This window comes from Phascolarctos cinereus, unplaced genomic scaffold (assembly GCF_003287225.1).
Source record: "Phascolarctos cinereus isolate Bilbo 61053 unplaced genomic scaffold, phaCin_HiC Scaffold_7;HRSCAF=346, whole genome shotgun sequence".
In the NCBI taxonomy this organism is placed as follows: domain Eukaryota; kingdom Metazoa; phylum Chordata; class Mammalia; order Diprotodontia; family Phascolarctidae; genus Phascolarctos; species Phascolarctos cinereus.
Window position 1 is genome coordinate 64,174,135 of NW_027556180.1, and position 22,618 is coordinate 64,196,752.

General features: G+C 37.2%; 1 protein-coding gene across 2 annotated transcripts in view; it reads left to right on the plus strand.

Moving 5' to 3' along the window:
- The window catches only part of EPHA4 (EPH receptor A4), a 167,439-nt gene that overhangs the window by 104,971 nt on the left and 39,850 nt on the right, over positions 1 to 22,618 (plus strand). For both annotated transcript variants that reach the window (XM_021002832.1, XM_021002834.1), the window contains exons 6-7: positions 20,179 to 20,303; positions 21,302 to 21,461. In XM_021002832.1, the coding sequence (XP_020858491.1) occupies positions 20,179 to 20,303; positions 21,302 to 21,461 (285 nt within the window). The remainder of the gene's footprint in view (positions 1 to 20,178; positions 20,304 to 21,301; positions 21,462 to 22,618) is intronic.

Here is a 22,618-nt window from a genome sequence, read left to right on the forward strand (position 1 = left end):
TAACATTTACTCACTCTTTAAACATTTATTCCTTCTGTGCGACAAGTACCTTGGGAGATGCTGAGGATGCCAGGAGAAATGAAAAAATAGCTTTTGCCCTTAGGAAGCTTACATTCTATCAGGGAAAACAATATGTGAAGAAATAAGTAAATGCAATGTATAGATGATATTTTGGAGCATTTAAGTGCTGTGGTGGATGCATTAAGAATCAGGAAGTCCTGAGTTTGAATACTGCTCAGGCAATTACTTTCTGTGGTACTGTAAGCAAGTCACAACTTTTGTCAGCCTCAGTTCCCTCATCTGTAAAAAAGGCTAATAATAACACCTACCTCACAGTATAGTTGTGACGATCAGATAACATGAAAATCACTTTGCAAAAATTCAAGTGCTATAAAAATGCTAGCTGCTCTTGTTGTTATCATTGCTGTTGATTAAGCATAAAATAATTTCATTGGGAAAAGCCACTAGTATTTGGGGGAATCAAGCCAAGTGTAGTTTAGGAAATGGCACTTTGGCTGATCCTTGAAGCAGGGGAGGAATTGCAGAAGGTAGCATGAGGAGGAAGTAGACTCCGAGCATGAGAGACAATGTTTTGCATGGACTACCACAGTAGTCCAGGGATTACTGGACCACTAAGTGCTCTTTTCTGTTGAACAAGGGAGTATACAGTTACAGGCTTAAGTGCTCTATCAACTTTGTCTTTGAGGGAAAAATAAATGATACAATTAAACAATTTAATGCAGAATCAAATCCTATAGAAATAAGAGTATCCTATTTTATCTCAATGGGTGTGATTTGTGAGAGAAAATGAAAGAAAAAATGATGTCATTTGTAGCATCTACTGAACTATAGCATCACATGAACTATAAATGAAGTCATACATTTGAAAATAAGGGTCTATGTATTTTAACAGATTATTCACCCAGAAGATTTTTTAAACATGTTAAAAAGCTTATTGTTTGAGAAGGATAACTGGGAAAGCCTTTAAATTTCCCCTTTAACCCTTTTCAAGAGTTTATCTTCCATGGACACTAACTTTGGGGGGAGCTTTTCCCTCCATATCAGGCCATGACAGCTTCCATCAACAATGATGATAGTGAAATGGAGCCGTGCTCCAATGCCATTCAGGGAGCCCAAACTGTGGTACTCTTTATAGGTAGGATATACTGGTGACTTTCTGGCACATCCAGATGGTTTCCAAGATGAAGTATTGTTACAATGAAATTCCCACTGCAGTAAGTTGTATTATGGCAAGATTCCAGTATAATGTATAAAATATTCCAAAAGCCACCTTAAAGAAAAAGGAAAAAAAACCCTTTTCTGGAAAGTTTGGAGATATTTTCATATTCACTTTTGGAGATATATTTCATTTCATGTTTCATATGATCCACAAAGAATTTGGAACATTGCAAGAGATTTTGGGTGGTTCAATCAGATGAGACTTCAGGTGCCCCTGCCCCCTAAAATTAATAGAATCATAGAATTTTTGGAGTTGTATGATATCTTAGAGGTCATCTACTCCAGACCCTCTCATTTTACAACACATGAACTCTCTCAGCAACTTTGTCTGTTCTTTAACCTATTCAGCATCATCACCTTTTCTTTCCCTTCACTCTCAGGGGAGAATTCAAGCAGAATCATGAGATTCATTTATCTGCCTGCAGCTTTGGTTCCATCTCTTCCAGAACCTAGCTCCAATACTGATTTTTTTCATGCACCTTGGAATCCCATCCTTGCTCTTGGACCCTTCTTGTCCACCTATATACATGTGGAGGTCTCACAGATAATATAAAAACCTTCCCTTGACCCTTCTGGCTATCTAGCCAAGATCACATCTCTCTTCTCCCCCTTCATGCTTAACCTCTCAAACACTTTGCAAATTATCTTCCACTATCATCATTTTACTGATACTCTCTCTGAGCTCAGTGAAAATATAATTTTCATGCTATTGACTGTTTATTCATTTCTCCTACTTATTTGTGATTTGAAGCATTTTTTTTTCACGTGGCTGTGAATAGCTTAGATTTCTTCCTTTGAGAGCTGCCTTTTCATATCCTTTGACCATTTCTGTATTGGTAAATGTCCAACTTAATTTCACATTAATCTTCTGCATCTACAAATCTGATTGCTTTTTATTCTTCTTCCCCAATCCCAACCACATCTGGACTATGCTATCCATGTCTCTGTGGCTATTGGTACAGGAAGCAACATTATTTCAAATATGCTGTATTATAATTTAATCTACAATCTTTAATCTCCTTATCCTCCTCCTATAGCTTATCTCTGACTTTTATCTATGTGGTAAACAAGGAAAATATGGGCAAAGAAAGTAAAATAATAAACTATCCTTTGGAATGGGCCGTGAGATAGCCTTGAAAAGAGGCACCATAATAAAGGATGATACTGAAGCAGCCCCTTGAAAATTTGGTTTCTCATTCTTGAAATGGTTTTCCAGATAAATTGGGATAAGATTCCTCTAGGGAACTTCTCAGATACTATCTATCCCAACAATTTTGCCATCTTCTACCTTATGAGTCTCATGTCTCATTTGCTTGTGTTTCCCTGGTTCTTAGCATAATTCATTACTGCTCATTCTAGATACTTAATAAGTATTTCCAGGAATTGAATTGAATCTGTTACATGTGATTACAGAATAATTGCTGTTCATGCCAAGTTTGTAGTCATCCTAAAGTAGGTTAAGAAATTTTGGCCTAAAAACTCCCCCCAGAATAAAAAAAAAAAAACAGCTCCAAAGCCAATGCTGTGGAGTTGTTTACTTTGGCTTATCTTGGTCCTCCCTTGCTTCCTTCCATCCAGAACTGAAAGCATTCTTTGTCAGTGAAGTTGCCAGTTTTATTTTTCTCCAATTCTGTAAGCATATACACTGTGTTTCAAATATAAGGAAATAGAAAGGTGAATTTAAATTCAAAGACATTTCAGAGAGAGAAATCCAAAGATTTCTTAGGTCTGACAAAGCAGTAAGGAGCTAACTTGCTCAGTTCTTTGGTTAAAATATTTTGTTCTTTTGACTGTCAAGGTTGCCCTTTAAAAATGACCATTAGAAAAATAGGATTCCCTTTCTAAATGCATATATATGAAAGGGAACTGGATGGCTCACAAGATAAATAATGGGACTCTGGACCTTTTTTTTTTTTGTCTTTAGGTCACCTACTTGAATCTAGAATGCATCAGTAAGTGGTCCAAGCCCTTGTCATCTGGCTGCTGCTTAGCGGCTATGTAAATGGAGTTGGTCTTAGGCCAGGTCTTAGTGGACAGGTGTTCCCATTATAAGTGACACTAATTGACTCCCCATTATCTCAGCTTAGAACAGGGTGGACCTTCATTGATACAATGATGGAGAATGAGGTTAGCCATGATGGATTCAGGTGCCATTCATAAAAAGAAAAGGTGGTTTCCTGAGCCAGAACAATATGGCACTTCTTGTAAGTGTTCTTCTGCTCTTATGAATATGCCATCAACCTGGAAAAATATAAAGTAGGCATTGAATTTTAAAATAGTTCCAATAACCTAAGGGACTAGGATTTTCCATTTTGCTGAGTTCAGGAAAACTGTTGGAGTTTGCATTTCTGTTTTTCATTGGAGCTTGGAGCTCAAAGATCTTCCCATGTTTTCCATATACGTACGCTATATGGAAAGAGATGGACAATTTGATGGTGTCATTCATGTTGCCCATTTTGAAAATGTGATGATGAGATCTTCTATTAAAATAAAGACCTACAGAGGGCTTACTTTGGGGGGTAATTTAAACTCTGCTATAATTACTACTGTGTGAAATGGAGGACAAAACAGAGTAGAGACCTTTGATTTCTTTTGTTATGGCCAATCTATAGTTTCAAAACTCAAATTCTGTTTTTGTTAAAAATAAACAAAATCTAAGGCAACAGCAAAGACAACAGTAACCCTAAGCCATATTGCTTTGTGGGATTGAAAAATTCTATTTGCTATATGGACCAAGTCCCAAAGATGACCTGGTCTCAGTGAAAAACAAACTGACAAAGACACCAATATGAAATTTCTTATTCTCTTTTTTTTCCTTTTGAGCTTCTCAACATGTCCGCTTTTTTTTTTATTTTGTTTTTTGCTCTGTGTGGTTCATCTGTGGTGGGAACAATCCCATTCTCAGGTCATCCTTAACACACATTAAAAATCAAAATGACACAACCTCCCCAGATCTGTTTATTGAAGAATTAAAGCTGCCTCAGTGGGATGAGCAATGTCTTGCCGATGCCTGAAAGGTTCTTCCGTGTGTTGGAAATTTTCAAGAGTGTGATAGAGACTAATAAATAAACCTTTTTTTTTTTAGCTTGGTTTCTGGAGTGGGCTCTTACGGATTTTTATTTTCCTCTAAATGTAAATATCTGAGTATGGAAGGTGAAAGGCAAGAAGAAAGATTTGCTGTGTGTGTGTGTGTGTATATATATATATAATATATATATATATATATATATATATATAATATATATATATATATATATATATATACATATATATATGTATATATATATATATAATATATATATACACATATATACATATATAAATCATCTAGGCTTTTAGAGTTCCTGTGATTAATACATCATTAATTGTGGATGGAGCTAGATGCTCTGAGTATCAGAAAGTTAAATTCTTCAGGCACTGTATTATTGGTTCCTGATACAGCAGGTCAATCAGCAGTCAGTCAGGTAGCAAAAGGAACCTAAGTCTAGAAGGATTGTTTCCCTTCCCCCCCCCCAGATTTAGAGTACTGAAGCCTATGATGGATCTATCTATTGGAAAGAGGGGAGCCATATAAGAACTGAAGGCTTCCCTCCTTCTATGTATTTAGACTTTGATCTACTAGGCAGAAGGATTCATTTCTCACTGACTTCATTCTCCATACTCCAAGCTAATGTAATAGAACATTGGCACCCACTTGAAATATTCATTTTGAGAAGGGCTCCCCCTTCCATTGAACTGCAACTTTGGAGGATCTCAGAGTTGAGAAATATGACTGTGTTGAGCGTTTCCACTGGACAGTGTGAAAGTTGAGGTAATAGGACAACCTGACTCGGGGGATATAGGAGTGATGCTATCTGCTTCAAACACATTGAAGTGGTAGTAATAATAATGAACAATAATGTCTTGAAAAAATTAAAAGAACAATGACATGAAATTCCAAATCATGCAGGGGAAAGACTGTGTTGCATTTGGAATCAAAGCACCTGGATTCTAATCCTGGCTCTGCTACTTATGTAATCTGGGCAAAAGCTGCTAGAGTGCCCAGCCTGGAGTCAGAAACACCTGAGTTCAAATGTGACCTCAGATACTAACTAGTTATGTGACTCTGGGCAAGTCACTTAACCCTCTTTGCCTCAGTTTCTCCATCTGTAAAATGAGCTGGAGAAGAAAATGGCAAACCACTCCAGTATCTTTGCCAAGAAAACCCCAAATGGGGTCAACAAAGGGTTGGAGATTACTGAACAACAATGATCTTGGGCAAATCAGTCTCTGGGTCTCAGTTTTTTTTATCTGCAAAATAATGGAGTTGAGCTGGATACCTTTTTAGGTTTCCTCCAGCCTTAATTCTGAGATCTTATAATGCTACATATGTATAGCTAGATAATATCTAAAAAAGTTTTAGCTCCATCAGCAGATTCACCTCTCCTGACCTAATTCCTATACTCAGAGCATTTAAGACTTAAAAGAAAAAAGTCATCATTATTTTCTTTTATTAAAATAGTCAGACTGCTCAGTCTCATTTGCATGTACTTCCCCTCAATGGCAATATTTGTTTTCCTGTTTGCCTTAGATTGGCATTCATCCTTAAAGGAAATAGAGGCACAGAATCCTGCAATGTTTCTCTTGGCAAGTAAGGTTTCTTAGTAAGCAAGCAGAAAAATGAGACAAGGAGTGCTCAGACCAAACAAAAGGAGCACTCCATTCACGTGCAGAATAATGATTGTCTTTTAATTCCATATAGAGCCTCCGCTTGGGGAGGTTGACTTGTAGTAATGTTGGAGCATATCTTAGCATTGGCTTCTAATTGTACAGCTAATTGTATCTGTGTAGCCTCATTGACTGAGGGAGATATTTAATTTTCAAACCCAAGAGAGAGAGATGGAAAGGGAGGAATTTTCTTTATTTCGGAGACTCTGGTTGTTGTGTGGCTGTTTTCAATGAAATATAAGAGTCATAGTTAGGGACCTTTTAATGCCATATTTGGTAGAAAACTTCTTGGATCTTTATGATCACTTACACTTCAGTCTTTACCCAATAGTTAAGTAGAGACAATGGATGTGTCCTTCAAAAAACATCTGAAATGTACTTTGAAATCCTTTCAGAATACCTTTTTATTACCAAAGTTCTTTAAGATTATAGTGATTTGTTTCAACTTGAACTTCCATTTCAGAACATTCTTTGCTCAGCTTTTGGGGAGATTTGCCTCACCTGGATTTGTCTTCAAATGGATTTGTGATGTGTTCCTCTTAAGCAGAGCTGAGGTGAATGGTATCAGAAAGGATTTGGTTTTTCTAATTTCTCACCATTCATCTACATTCAATTTAATTCAGCAACTGTTTTAATTTTATTAATAATTTTATTTAATTTATTTATTAATTGTATTTTAATTCAACAACTATTCAGCACTATGAAAGATAGAGAACTTTTTTTTTTATAGTGTACTCCCTTCTGTTAAAGATCATGGTCTAGTCCAGGTAGATGACAGATTAAATAGCTGTAATAAAATTAATAAAGGATAAGTACATAAGAAAGACAGAAGGTTCTATGTTAAGTCCAGCAGAGAGAAGGGGTTGAAGTTCATGAGCAATTTGGCAAGAGAAGGCAATCAGGGATGTATTCATAAGGGAGGCAGTGTTTGAGGTGGCTTTTAAAAGATGGGCAGAAATCTAATAATAGAGGGGGCAAGCAGTATGAAAGAGCCCTAGATTTAGAGACAGAAGGCCTGGGCATGAATCCTTGCTGTACTCCTATTTGTTGAATTTGACCAAGTCCTTTTCTTTCTCTAGGCCTTATAGTGTCTTCATCTATAAGATGATGATTGGACAATCTAATCTCTAAGGTCCCTTCTAGCTCTAAATTCTTATGTGGCAATAAATCTGTAGCATTATAAGATAATAGAATTAGAGTTAGGAGAGAATTAGGAAGGCATCTAGTCCCTCTCCTTCATTTTGAAAAATGAAGAAACATACCTAGTGAGTGATTTGCCCAAGGTCACACAGGTACTTGGTAGCAAAGTCAGGCTTTTAATCCAGGTCCTTGACAGTTATGTGACTTTTGGGAAACATTTTAACATGTCTAGACCTCAGTTTCCTCATTTGTTAAGAAGACTAGATCAGGGTGCAGGAAATATGCTCTGAATCTAGGATCCAACTACCAAATTTAGAAGCTCATTGAATTTTTCCATTTTCAAATGATTGTGGAGGAACTAAACAAGTTCTTGTAGGCCATTGGTTCCCAACTTTAGCTCTCTATAAAATAAGGTCCCAAGAGTCTGCAAGAAGCCTCAGAAGTGGTTCATACACTAAACTGAACACACTAATAGGTAATCAGGGTACTTCTTGGCATAGCTAGAAACAGTAATACTCTACTGTTCTTTCTCTGTCCCATCCATTGTACTCTTTTCATGTGCACACAATGAGAAGAGACTAGTTCAAAGCTGGAGCACATACAGAGACAAGGGTGAAGCTGAAGGAGTCCATAGGTACGGGTACCTACTTCTGTCTATACCAGGAATTTTGCCTCATGCTATCAACTTTTCATGTGATCGTGCCAGAAGCCACAAGTGCCCAGGGGCAGGAAGAATAAAGTGCATTTCAGCAATTTCAGACCAAATTGCTTTAAAAATTTCAGGCAAAGGAATAAAATTGGCAGGTGCTATGGCATCCTAGTACCTGAGATTTGTCAAATCCTGGATGAGATGATCTTCAGTGATCTTTCTGGCTCCATGACTCCAAGAATTGCCTGGCCCAAAGTTTGCACTGTGGTTACACAATTAAGACCAAATCAGACCCTCTGAAAGGGAAATTGACCATCCCAGTTCACCCATGGTTTTGTTCATAAAATTCATTATCATTAAGACCCAGAAGCATGAAATCACTCATTCAGAAGAACTATTTTCATTCCTTATTCAATCAAATTGACCCACATTTCAGATCACTCTAAATCACTGACATTGACCCATCTGTAGTCAAATTCAGTGCAATATAAATTTCCAGGAGAAGTAAGACTCTTTCTTAATCCTCTTCAACAATCCCCTTTACCTTACCCCAGATGACTTTCTCTGAAATCGCAATAAAACCAAGGCCCAGTGATTTAAAATGACTTATGTTTCTTGTATTTTTCAGGAAACAATTTTCCCATCTTATCATTAAAGTAAAAATGCATTTCCTTTCTGACTTTGGGGAAAAGGAGCTAGGGTGGTTCAGCTGAACAGGTGGTGAGTTTGAACTGAGGTATTTAAATTCAGACTAATTCTCTGCTCTGCCCCAAGCTGCTTCCCCCTCCCAGCAAGTTCATTTGTGGACCATTGGTTTAGGGGAAGGGAGTATGGGGTACAGCAGGACAGAGAATTAGCCCAAAATTAAATTTCTCAGTCATCTCTGTATATAAGATAGCAGAGGCAGTGGTTTGGTAAAATACTTAGGATGTGGAAGGCCATAAAAACTGAAAGGTTGGATTTCTCAGTATTGGCATTGTTGACCTCCTGGGAGGAATCCTTCCCTTGTTGGGTAGGTGGGTAGGGAGGTTGGAGGAAAAAAAAGCAATTACTATCAAAATTAAGGCTCGTAACATCTCCTACAAGGTAAAATCCCTTCTCTTGAAAGAGATATTATTCACGTTCTGAAGCATTAAATGATGATGCTGAGCATCATTTTAAAAATGTGCAAAGGTCAAATGAGACCTATGGTGTTAAATTGGGAGAAAGTGAATAAAACAAGCATAACTCATAAGCTTCAGGTAATTAAATTAAAAATGCTATTTGAGAATTAAAGGAGATAATGTATAAACTGTGGATATTCTTTCCCCTCTCTGAAAGACCCTTTGAATAAACAGGATCCATTTAAATTCAAATCCTAGGGAGTGGAAAATAAACTGTGCTGTGGTTATGAAGGCATACTCCCCGAAACACTGGGGATTGTGAACCATGGACAGCCAGGTGCTCAGTTCTTGGGGTCTCATAAAGGACTGTTTTCATTCTTGGTTGCCTAGGGGCAAGAGGTCTCTCACGGCATCTGTTTATTTCTTGTCTCGACCCTACCCCTCCTCACTCTGCTAATTTGAGCCAGCAACAAAATGCCATCAAATCTGTTGCTGTTCTTCTTTCAAGTGTCCTTTGAATGCTGGGTTTGTTGTCCATGAGAAAGCTTCTTGGCCTGGGAATGAAGTTTTGTAATCTTCTCCTCCCTTCCCACCTCCACATGCCTCCCTTCTTTCTATCTACCCATTTCTTATGCCATAAGTACCAACTGCTAGTAAATTCACTAATAGGTATTTAATAGCAAGTTATTGGGAAGGGGGGAGAATAGATAGCTGTGAATAGTGTTAATAGTCACGTTAAGGGGGTGTGAGTTTGTTTTGTTTTGTTTTTTAAAGCAGGTAGACTTCTGGTTTTTGAACTAAATGTAGTTAAATTTACCATTTTTAAAATTTGTATTTTTTTAAATTTATGGAATTAAAAAAACATTTCTATAATATAGTATAAAAAAGAGGTGATTACACATGAAGCTGCAAATCCATTATGTATAACTTGCTGTTTCTTTTAAATATATAATAAAGTTATCATGTAAATTTCTCCCCCCCACACCCTAGAGATGGCTACCATTAAACACAAGTAGGTGTGTGTGTATGTATGTATATGTGTACATGTAAAATTTTTCTTTACATACTTCTATTTATCAGTTCTTTCTTTGGATGTAGATAGTCTTTCTTCCTATGTCCTTTATAGTTAATTTGGTATTTATAGTAGTCAAAATTACTTATTTGCTCAAAATTATTCTTTAAACAGTATTGCTGTTACTGTAAACAATGTTCTCTTGGTTCTGCTCATTTCAGTCTTCATTATTTCATGCAAGTCATTCTGTGTTTTTCTAAGATCATTGAGCTCATCATTTCTTATAGCACATCATTATTCCATCACAATCATATACCACAGCTTGTTCAGCCATTCCCCAACTGATGGGCATCCCTTCCATTTCCAGTTCTTTGCTACCTGATATCAACATTTTGGAACATACAGGTCCTTTTCCTTTTCCCTAATCATCTTTGGAAATAGACCTAGTAGTGGTATTGCTAATTTACCATTTTTATAAAAGAGAGAACAACCTTCATTTCATGTCCAAACATCTTCTGTAATCCTTCATTGTGAAGTATATCAGGGCAGCCCCTGACTCACCATGTTGCCACATAATCTATGCTGTTACCATTTATCAGAATGTGCTGAGAGATGCTGAAAACCTCTGTTTGCATATCTTGAGATACAAGAAATCTGTTATCTTTAAACCAAATGCAATAATTGGTCCTGTGAATTCTCCCTCTAAAGGTGTTTTTTCCTTTCTAACATCACATTCCTCATCCAGGTCCATTCCGAATGTTAATATGGAGTATTTGTGTTAGAGCCTTCTGATCAGCCGTGGTTAGACACGCTGTACATTGATCATGACACAGTGATGTCACTTCGGTCCTCTTCTATTACAAAGGACAACAATTTTACTCAAGGTCGTTTTCTAGAAATATGTGAAGCTTTCAGTCCCCTATGCTATACCAGGTGAACTTTATTTAATTGAATTTCCACCGGAAAGCCCAAATCATTCAACTTTATGGGTTTTTGATCAACTGTTACTGCTGGATTGCCTTTTCCCTTTCTCCTTAGAAATGATATTGACGACAAAATCTTAGTTCTTCTATCATGGGATACATGATGAATGGAGAGATGACTTGTAGTACGTGATCCTAATGCCAAAACTTGACCAGCTTTCCCCTATTTTGGTCAAGCGTTCATGGAGATGAGGAAGTTTTTTTTATTTTTTTATGTAGCATTGTTATCTAGGTTGGCTCTATTTCTTAAAGGAAGATGATTCTGGAAGTGCTTTTTATTTCTGGAGTTTGTGGTTTCAGGAGATCCTTCTTGCCAGAGCAAGGAGAAGTGATCTTGTGATAACATGGGAAGAATTTATGGTCCCACTACAAGAAATTGCCCAGGGCTATGCTGATATAGAGATGAAATGATTGAGTAGAAACAGGGCTAGTCGGTGAGTCAGGAAGACTGGGGTTCATATCCTGCCTCTGGCACATATTAGCTCTTGGACCACTGGCTATTCTTAAACCCTAAACACCCCAGACTATTTTGTAACTTAAAGAGGAGACTGATTTGCATCAGTGTTCCTTTGAGGGATGAAAACAGTAGTAAGGACCAAAATGTTCCTGAAATTACTGACCTTGCTAGTAGTGCCTTAGGTAGCCTACATAGCAAGTAAGAAGAATATTTTTTGAAAGAATGCAAACAAAACTACTTTAAGGGAGGGTAGAAAAGGAATGTGTAAACTGATGACAAATGAAATAAACAGAACAAGGAAAACAACATATGCAAAGATGACAACAATGTAAATGAAAATACTAATAATATTTGAATTATTATGACATAAATGAAAACACTGATAGCGTTAAAATTATTAAGATATAAATGAAAATACCACTAATAATATGCAATTGAATATATTAATTATATATTAATCCTTTTACAATTATATTAGAATTATTATGATACAAATGAGGATACTATTAATAATAGGCATCTGAATTCTTCTTCGTTAAAATGATAAATCTTGGTTGAGAACAGCAAATGATGAAACAAATTCTCCCAACACACATGCCCTATAGGGAGGTGGGAGACTACAGGTGCATATATTATCAGACTGTCTCTGTGTTAGCTTATTTTGCCTAAAATTTTCTTTGCTATAAGGAAGGATTCATTGTTGAGGGAATATTGTCATAGTGTAGGTGGCATGGTTTGGTAAAATGGGAAAACTGAAGCTTCTAGGGGTAAAGTAACTTGCCCAAGGTGACATAGGGAGTAGTATCATTCCTGGCACACAGGAAAGATTTGTTGATTGAATGAATGAACAGTGGTTAAGTTTTGTTTTGTTTTGTTTTGTTTTTAATCACGACTAAATTAGAAATATGAAGTTTTGGCTTAAAAAAAAATGGATAGTTGGAAACAACTTGAAAAGTTCCACTCCAGAATAGATATTGGAGAACAGAAGTGTCGTTAGCCATTGCTTAAAATAATTACCACAGTTTCAAACTTGAGGGATTCATAAATAAATCTCAAAGGTTCAGTAAAGAACTACATGGCCAAGCTGTAAATTCTAGATTTCTGTTCTATCACCTTGTATCTGCCATCTTACGCCTATTGCTGTTGAACATTAGAATACCCATCTTTCCTCTTCAATGATTCAATGAAAAGTTGGCAACAAGTGAATGGCCACATAAAGATTAGCACACTAGCAGGCTTTTGAACTAGTAAATGGAAGGTAGCAGGCAGGGATATGTGAGCTATTTGAAGGTTTAAAGAACTTTTACTAAGATAAAATAAAAAAACAAACAAAAAAATAGTGTGTATATGTGTACCACTATTATAGGGTGCTATACAGGGAATTTATATGGCATTCTCTTCATATTTCCAATAACACACCCCTCAAGCATTATCTTGTATTATTCTGTGTCTGTTTTAACCCTCTGTTACATTGTGAGTTCAATGAGGATAGAGACTATGCCTTATAACAACCCCTATGTCTATAATAATGCTCATTCACACTCTTTTTGTTGAATTGAATTAAATTACATTTCAAAGTATATTTTCTATAGCACTACTGCATCTTTAATTCATCTTTAGTAAATGCTTCCTAATCATATAGTCTCATTTTGTTTAGGGAATTCTTAGGCCCTATCCTATCCCCCATTTGGTAAACATAATTTTGTCCAGTCAGAAAGAAAAAAGACATGGTAAGGGTATATTCTGTCTTAGCATATCAGAAGCATGGACCTTACCCAGCATGGCTTTTCTAACCTCCCCCTGAAGGGTAAAAGAATCATTCATTCATTCTCTCACAAGACTGGAAGCCGTAAATTAAGTAAACTTTAGCTTGGAAATAAGTGATCAACACATGCACAGTCTATTAATGTGCTGAGCCTTGATTGACAGCACTTCAATTGACATTGAAGTAAATATCCAATGTTAAGTCAAGATGGGACAGTTTGATGTTTAGTTTTACAGAGACATCACTTCTCTGTCTGGGAGCAGACTATGAAGGAATGAATGGTCTGGGAAGAAGCCAATGCTTCAAGTGATGAGAAAAGTTGATTACAGAGGGAAAGTAAAAGCATTTCCTCAGGTGCAAAGTTAAAAGTGTTAGGTTGATTTGAGGTTGGAGAGGAAAAAAAAGCAATCCAAATTATAACATCTAAAATCAAAATGTTATATGATTCAAATGCTTATAGTGCGAGAGCTTTTGGTAACTGTGAGGATATTATTCTGGGATATAATCAGGGCACAGCACATTATTATCATTAATGGAATAATGGAAATAAAATTATATTTGGAGCCAAGAGACTTAGGTTTGAATCCTGTCTGTGATGCTTACTATGTAATCTTTTTAAAAATTTTTAATTAAATAATATAATGAATTTTTGTTTTGTTTTCCCACAAGTTTATGTAGGGGAAGGTGAGAGGGAGGAAAAATAAATGATTGTTTATTGAAAAAAATAATTCAAGAAGTCAAAATTATATTTAAACACTTGAAAAATAGCTAATAATAAAAGAAAGGTAAATCAAAATAACCTTAAGAAAATAACAACATACTTATTATGCTATCAAAAAGAAGAAAACATCAGTGGAGCCACTGTGAGAAGACAGTTGTATTTATTCAAAGAAGCTTTGACCTGGTTGAGCCATTTTGGAAAACAATTTGGAATTACACAAATTGTTTATACCTCCAAACACATCACCACTTGAATTTTACCCCAAGGAGGTTATTGTTGATTCTAAAAGATTCAGTTGTTCATATTTGTGACAACCAGAAGGTAGAAACAAAAAGTGTATACAGTAATTGGAGAATGGCAGAAAAAAATTCTGTGTATGAATGTAATTGAATATTACTGTACTGTAAAGGAATGACAGATATGAAGAATTCTAAGAAATGGGGGAGAACTTCCATGAAGTGAACCATAGTGATGCAGCAGGGCCCCAAAGATCAGTGCACACAATGAATGCGCCAGTGTAAATGAAGTCAACTTTTTGAGGTCAATAAAACTCTGGCTGAATGCAAGGGTTGATGTTATTCCATACTCCCCAAAGAAAAGGGCACATTCAGTTCAGTTTGATTTAACAGACATTCATTAGGCAGCTCTTATGTGACAGGTACTATATTAGATGGTAAGGACACAAAAATGAAATAATCCTTATCCTCAAAGAACATACATTTTAGGTGTTGGTGTGGTAGGGGAAGATACAACACTTAGTACAAATATGTATATATATATATATATATATATATATATATATACACACACTGTGCAAATACAGTTGCTACTGACCTCTTTGCTGATTCCTTCACAAATCACACTCTCCACTCCAGGCATTTGCCCTTGGCTATCTGCCACACCTGGAATGCTTTTCCTTTCCATCTCTGATTTCCCCAACTCTCACCTTCTATAGAAACCTTTTCCCAATACTTCTTCATGCTAGTATTTTTCTTTTTTTGATTATTTTCCATTCATCTTGTCTATAGCTAGCTTGTACATAGTTATTTTCATATTGTTTCTCCAGTTAGACTGTGAGCTTGAGATTAGGGACTCTGTGAGTGTGAGTGTGTGTGTGTGTGTGTGTGTGTGTGTGTTTTGACCTGACTTTGTATCTCCAGTGTTTAGAACACAGTAAGCACTCAATAAATGCTTGTTTACTTGAAAACATATGGTACTATCACAGCCAGAAGCTACTAGCACCTGGAGCGACCAGAATAAGTATCCCGTAGAGGCTGATGCATGAGCTGAACTTTGATAAACTAATTTGGAGAGATGTACTTTTTTTTTAAAGGTAGAGGCTGTTCAATGGTATTGATACATTTTAAAGAAAAATAAAAAGAAGGCCCCTTTCATTTTATGATAGCCGTCAAAATTCTGCTGGAATTCATCCTTTTCAATGAGGGGTAGCTGCATATGTACCCTTTCTGCTGCTTGTTCTACAGAACTATTTGAAATATATTTAGCTATGCATTGTAAGGAGTGCTCCGAGGTACTCCCTGTCCCCTAGGCCATCCCTAAGAGCTGGTTTAGACTAGTGTAGTCAAACTCCAATAGAAATGGAGGTGACTAAATGGCACATAAAGATCCTTGTGGGCCATATATTGATTTAGTTTTAAAATGTAATATTATTTTTTTTATTGTATTTTTTTTAATTTTGATAAACACTTCCCAGTTGCATTTTATTCTGGTTCAGACCACACCTGTGTGATTGACACCTCTGGTTTAGGCCACAGGTTCTTAATCTAGGTTTGCAGATGTGTGGATAAATATCAGGAGGTCCGTGAACTTGGACAGAAAAAGAAAAAGATAACTTTCTTTTCGCTGATATCTAACTGAAGTCCAGCATTTCTTTCAATTATGAATGTAGGCAACATTATTTTGAAAAGAAGAAACTAGTTGGTTCAGTAGATAGAATGCCAGGCCTGGAGTCAGGATGACCTGAATTCAAATCTGGTCTCAGACACTTTCTAGCTATGTCACCCTGGGTGAGTCACTTAACTCTATTTGCCTCAGTTTCCTCAGCTGTAAAAGGAGCTGGAGAGGGAAATGGCCAAGAAACCACCAAATGAGGTCACAAAGAGTCAGAAACAACTGAAAAGACTGAACAACAAAGTGAAAAGAGATGAGATACTTAAGAAAAACTAACAGTACTTCTTTGCATGGCTCTTTGTCATGGTGGCAGCATGTGGGGGTTGTGCTCCACCCCCCCCCCCCATTGATAAAGATATATCTATCAGGGGGTTCTATAGAATGGATTCCTAGTCAGGCATGAATTGTTCTAGTCAGGAGCTTCTGGGGATTCCTTCCAACTCTGAGATTCTGTGATTCTATGAGCCTTTAAATTCCTACTAAAATGCAAGAATTTTTCCTTGGGACCATAATGCAATAGTAAAACAAAACAAAATCTTTGCTCTTTCTCTCTCTCTGCTCCCTCCCCTCTATTTTTCTTTCATTTCCAGTCATCTTATTAACAAAGAATGAGATCCTGAAGGAATAGGTTCTAAGACAGTTTAGCTGGCAAGGGGCTGCTGTAGGGATGAGTGGGGGGAGCTCTACCAGGAAGGGAAGGCCTAAATAGGATAGGATAGGGAAACTCTGATCAGTACCAGGGCACTGGAAGGGAGTTATTTAGGACATGTGCTTGTTGGAGAAAGGAGTTTCCACCAGGGAGACAGAAGAGTAATAGAATTGATCTACCCGCAAATTTTGCCTTAGAGCAAGCCCTGGAGAAAAATTGCAAGGTTTCCATTTCCTTGGCCTTCCCTGCCCTCCCAGCACTAACATTAACATTGGGTCCTCCATTTTTTTTAAACCTTAGAGCACTCTCCTATTTACCTGAAACTTATTTGTCCCGCAAGTGTTCCCCTTCCATCTCCTTCACAAATGCTCATATAGGGTACCAAGAGCTGGTTTTACTTTTACATTTTTACTAACTAGTTTTTCCCCCAGTGTATGGGTATACCTAGAAATATGACATTATTCTAACATTATTATATTGTTAACTCCTGGCATCTCAGTGATCACATATTGCCTTTTGCAGTAATAGCACAATAATACACTCCTCTAAGTTCTAAAATAAAAATCAGGTTCGTTTCCTACATATAGCAGATGAAGGATAGCCCAGTCAGAGAAAAAGCTCCTTAGTTAATCAGTGCCACTCACAGGACCCACAGGCAGATTTTCCTTTGCATTCTTTAGATTATCATTATCTCACCCAGGCCATCTCCAAGAGAAAGTTCATTTTTATGATTTTCTCTCCCTTAAGCTCTTTTTCTAGACTCCTCATTTCTTCAAGTCTGAGATTTAGAATTTGAAGAGCCTTTTTTCATACAATGTATTCTAAGGTGCCCAGTAAAGTAATACATTCAATACTTGGACAGAAAGGATCCCTTGTTGCCAGAGAGGGCCTTCCTGTGACCTCCCTGTATTGGGGTAGTTATGTGCAGTTTGTCAAAGGTTACTCGGTGCCATCCAATAGAGAGGCTTCTTGCTATTTCCACTGGGCGTGTTTGCAGTTTCCTTAGATTTTTAGTGGTTTCTTTGCTGTTCAGGGGTCTTGGTTAGAATCCTACTTTTGCTGTTTCCTACCTGAATGACCTTAGGCAAGTCTTTGGGCACTGTGGTACAACAGAAAGAATGTTGGATTTGAATTCAGATGACCTGAGTTCAAATTCTGGATCTGTGAAATTTACTTACTTGTCTGACTTTGGGCAAGACACTTAACCTTTATGGGTTTCAATTGGCATTATGACGGGGATTGGATGATATGGTCCCTTCCAGCTTTAAATCTGTGGTTCTTTATCTGTAAAATTAGGAGGTTGGACTCTAAGACCTATAAGGTAGGTCTCCTCCATCTCTAAATATGTGATCTTAAGACCCAATGAGAAGGAAATGGAGAAAGAAATGGCCAACCACTTCAATATCTTTGCCAAAACCCCATGGACAGTATTGTCCACAGGGTCATGAAGAGTCAGGCATGACTAAATTGAACAAGACTAGCTTTGGTTTTGGTTAAAGGCAGCATAGTAGAATCAATAGAATACTGGCCTGGTATAATGAATGAATCAATCAACAAGATTTGTTAAGCTCCTACTATGTGCCAGGCTCTGTGCTAAGACTGGGGATACAGTAAATGAAACCAAAAAGGAGCTGAAAGACCTGGGTTAGAATCTTGCTTCTGACACTTAGCAGCTCTGTGACTCTGGGGTAGTTGTTCACCTTTTCTGAGTGTTTTGTGTATACAATGGCTACAATATTATTGCTGACCTCAGAGGTTTGGTGTGAGGGTCAAAGAAAGGCTTCACTAAACTCAAAATGTTGTATACACGTAGGCTAGTACTGTTGACTAAGGGTGAAAGAAGGAAGGGAAAATAGCCAAGGGTATTTCCTACTTTTGTGCAAATACTGGGAAAAAACAAAAACTTACAAGTCCTGTAATAATTTGAAGGACACTTGTTTTAAAGGGAGGGAGAAGGGAGTTTACAGAACGCTAATCTTCACCCTAGAACTAGCCAGTCACAATTCAACTAGACAAATTACAGTTCAGTGGTGAGAGTGCATAGACAACAGCCCACACATAGAATTTTGGCATAGAACACCCAGACGACCCTATTCAAAGTGGTTAGTGCCCTCCAATTTGGACACCATGTGTTTGGACACCTCAGAGCACTCCAAAAATGTCAGGAATGATTATCATCTAGTTTGGTATTGCTTATCTTAAGGGTATTTCTCTCACATAATTTAATGAGGATGTAAGTGTCTTCACTGATCTCTTATATGCGTTTATGAGATCTCATCTACACGTGCACAGCATTGTGGGTGGGGAGAAAGAGAGACACCAATTTAGTGTGTGTGTGTGTGTGTGTGTGTGTGTGTGTGTGTGTGTGTGTGTGTGTGTGGAGTGTTCAGCTCTGGCGGCATCTCTAACAGAGATGCCAAGCTGTCAAACATTAAATCAAGAAGACGATCCCTGATGGCTTTGCTTCAGCTGGGAGTTCTTCTTTTGTTCCTCTGTGGTGTCTGCTGGTTGTTTTCATTCCCATCAGGAGAGCTGTCGGATATGGTCAAGCAGATCTGAAGCTTTTTTTCGTGTGTTTTCCATTTCCATTTTGGGTGACAATTGTATTTGTCTGTCTTACCTTGTATTTAGAAGTTACTAGTGGGGGTGAGGGAGGAGGGGCTGATGCAATTGCATTGTGTTGGCTCCATTTTTTTAGTTGGCTTTCATTTGTCTATGAAATCCTATACATTTCTGCAGTTTGAGAGGCAAAAATAAGCAAATAAATATATAAGTAAATAAATAAAAGGAAAGAAAATACACTCAATTTAGGAAGACCTCTAATCTCTGCTTCTACAGGACAGCTTTGTTAGATAAGATTAAAAATTTCATGAATGTGCCCTTTTATCCCAGGAGACCCCACATTTGTACCAGTTATTGTCAGCCATGGCAGAGCTTGATAACAGCTGGCTAGAGATTTGACCACACAGTAGCAACACAACAGAAATTGGGCAGTCTGGCTCATAAATCTGTAGCAATCCGTTTCCTCACTAGGGTACTGAATCTGTTCCTGTATGGGTCAAGGGAGGGAGGCATTGTCCACTTGCCAACTTCCCTCTCCAACCCCACCCCCCCAAAAAAAAAAGAAAGAAAAGAAAAGAAAAACACTGAGAAACTGCTAGAAAAAATGCCATCTATGACCAGAGAAACTAATTATTGAATTGTTTGTATTTTTTCCTGATTTTACACAGTGCAAACTGTTAAGGGTGCTGTGTTTGGCATTTTAAGTGGGATTGTTAAATTATACAAACTGTTTATACTACAGAAACATGTTTCCCTTTCCAGGGAATTGGGTATATGAATTCTCTTCTCCATACTCCCATCCCCTTAAGAGAGCTATGAATTTTCTTTTCTATCTTTTTTTTTTAATGAAGTTTTAAGACCAATAAAATGCCACCCATTAGTAATTTGGAAGGAGGATGATCTAGTTTTATAGAGCTGAAAGAAACTCTTCTAAAAGCTTTTGTGTTTTGCAAAAGGTCAGAAGCAAGTCAGCATTCTATAACTTTGGCCTTTTATGAGGGATTGGCCATAGGCACTGTATAACATCATAGCACTTTGGACCACCAAGCTTTGACTTCGGGGATCCTCTTTAGAGTAAAGACCAGGAAACCAGAAAGTTTGGGAATTCTCTAATAATAAGACCTCTTTTGTAAAGTGGAATGGGGTAAGGGAGTAGGGATGAAAATGGTCTACATGTGTAAAAAGAAAATAAAGGATAAAATTGACTCATTATGATCATTAATATTAAGAAAATTGTTAAAATAAACTCTTTGCTTCTGTCTTTTAAATGTTTCTGGCAGCTCCATCTTCTATCGCTTTGATCCAGGCTAAAGAAATAACAAGATACAGTGTTGCACTGGCTTGGCTGGAACCTGATCGACCAAATGGAGTCATCTTAGAGTATGAAGTCAAATATTATGAGAAGGTATGATTTAAAAAGAGGAAGTCAGATTTTCTTTTGAGTTACAATTAAGACTAGCCCTAGATGCTTGCGTATTTTCAAGGCTGAATATATTTGGCTTCCAAATAATGATGGTCAGTTATGAACTTCATCTGCTCAAATAGTGACTCTGAATAATAGGAATAATATAATGCCTCCTGGCATGACTGTACATTTTGTTTCTAGGATGGAGTGAGGGGTATTTACCATGCAAATCAGTATCATTTAAGAAGCTCAAGATACCAGCCAAGATAGTAATGTAAGACTGAGACGTATAAGACAGTAATAATAATAACATCTGTTTAAGTGCATAGCTTCTGTTCAGAATGATGGTATGAGTTTGATGGCTTTTAATATAAAATAGGGGAGGGAAAATTACATTCTTCAGCCTCTCTAAGTTATAGAAAGACAATTTTTTTTTACAAATAACTTGTCTTTCTTCAAGAAAAGAACTATGAAAAGAGCTATTTGCATGCAAGGTTGTCTAGAAAATGAACAATTACCTTCTCTTTCTCTTTTTAAAAAAAAGATAATCGCTTATTTGCAGCCTATTAAAAGCAGAAAAGGACCGAAGATTTTTATTCAAACTAGATTACAACATTTTTTTTTGACACTTCCTAGCCAGAAAATACAAAGAAGACTTTGACAGTGTCCTTCATGTACTTATTTCTATTGTGTATTGTTGAGGGGGAGAGCCTACCCTTTTTCATTAAGTGTTATTGTCAAAAAAGATTATAATCAAAGATCTGGATGTTTACCTGGAGTTTCCAGTATTCTGTGTCAAAAGTGATCACTGATACCTTACTATCTCATGTCTTCTCTGTTTGGTTGAGAGCCAAGAAGAAAAAAATAGCACTTAGAAAAATGAAGTGTGTTTGAAACTTTAAAAAAAATGTAATCTACATATATTGTCAATGTCTAATTGAATTTGCTTTTATTTTTAATCAGTTTCCACTTTTCTTCAACTGTGCCTTCTCTTGTAGGATCAGAATGAACGCAGTTACAGGATTGTGCGGACAGCCTCCAGGAACACTGACATCAAAGGCCTGAATCCCTTGACTTCCTATGTATTCCATGTGAGAGCTCGGACAGCAGCTGGCTATGGAGACTTCAGTGAGCCCTTTGAGGTCACGACTAACACAGGTAAGAGGAGTGAAGGCCTGACCAGGAGCAGAATTCTTCTGAGACTTTTCCTTGGAGTGATAAAAATATTAGTGACAAAAACTAGAATCATAGCTGACATTTGTGAGATGCATTCAAGTCTGCAAAGTGCTTTTCTCTACCTATTGGAGTACAAATTTAGTCCTATTAATGATAATACTTTATACCTTGCTAAACTCACATTTATAAGCATTTTAAGGTCAGTAAAGGGCCTTAGAAGTATTACTTCATTTTATCATTAAACTGAACATCAAGTCACTTTCCAAAGACTCATCCAGGGATTTTGTCTTGTTGAATATTGCTTCAAATAAGTGAGTGTGACTTGAAAACCTTGTTATTCACAAATTCTCCATTAAAGGGATTTGTTTCCAGCCTTATCTTATAGTATTCCCTTCCAGCTATACCATACCTTATTTGGCCATCTGGACTGCTCACTGTCTTCTGTTCTTCATTGTCTCCTAGAAATTCCACACTCTGTTCCTAGCACTCCTAGAATGTTCTAAAGCTGCCCTGCCTTTCCCCTACTCCCACCCAGCCCACCTTGAATTCTTATCTATCTTTTAAAGCCCAACACAGGTGCCATCTCTTCCAAGAAACCTGCTATGATCAGGCAATAATTACCTAACCCTGTTGTGGTCCTCACAAAACATTTTTCTTGTACCTTTTCATGTATATATGATATATTATATTACAGTTATTTATATATATATGTCTTCTCTTCATACTATACTGTACCTTGCATTAGGGTGGGACCATGAATTAATCATGGATTTTCTTGATAGCTAGCAAGAGTTGGCCAGATGAAGTGAGAGTTCTTAAGAATAGGCACCCATGAGAGTATTTATGGGCATCTAAGGAGTCAGTAGACAGGGAGAGATGGAAGTAAGAGAGTGGTACAATGGTGAGGATCTTTTGGGGAAGCTGGGAGAGAATAGGATCAAGGACACCTTTGGAGAGGTTTAGCTTGTTTTTGTTGATTGATGCCACTTACCCAGAGCTTACAAAAGAAAGAATGCCCAGGCAAATCTGGACTACGAAGTCAGAGGAAGAGGAGGTCTACCAGTTAGGGCAGGTTCCTTTTAGGAGGTAGTATTCAAATTTCTTGTAGGCAGAGGGAGTAATTTGTCTTCTGAACCTAA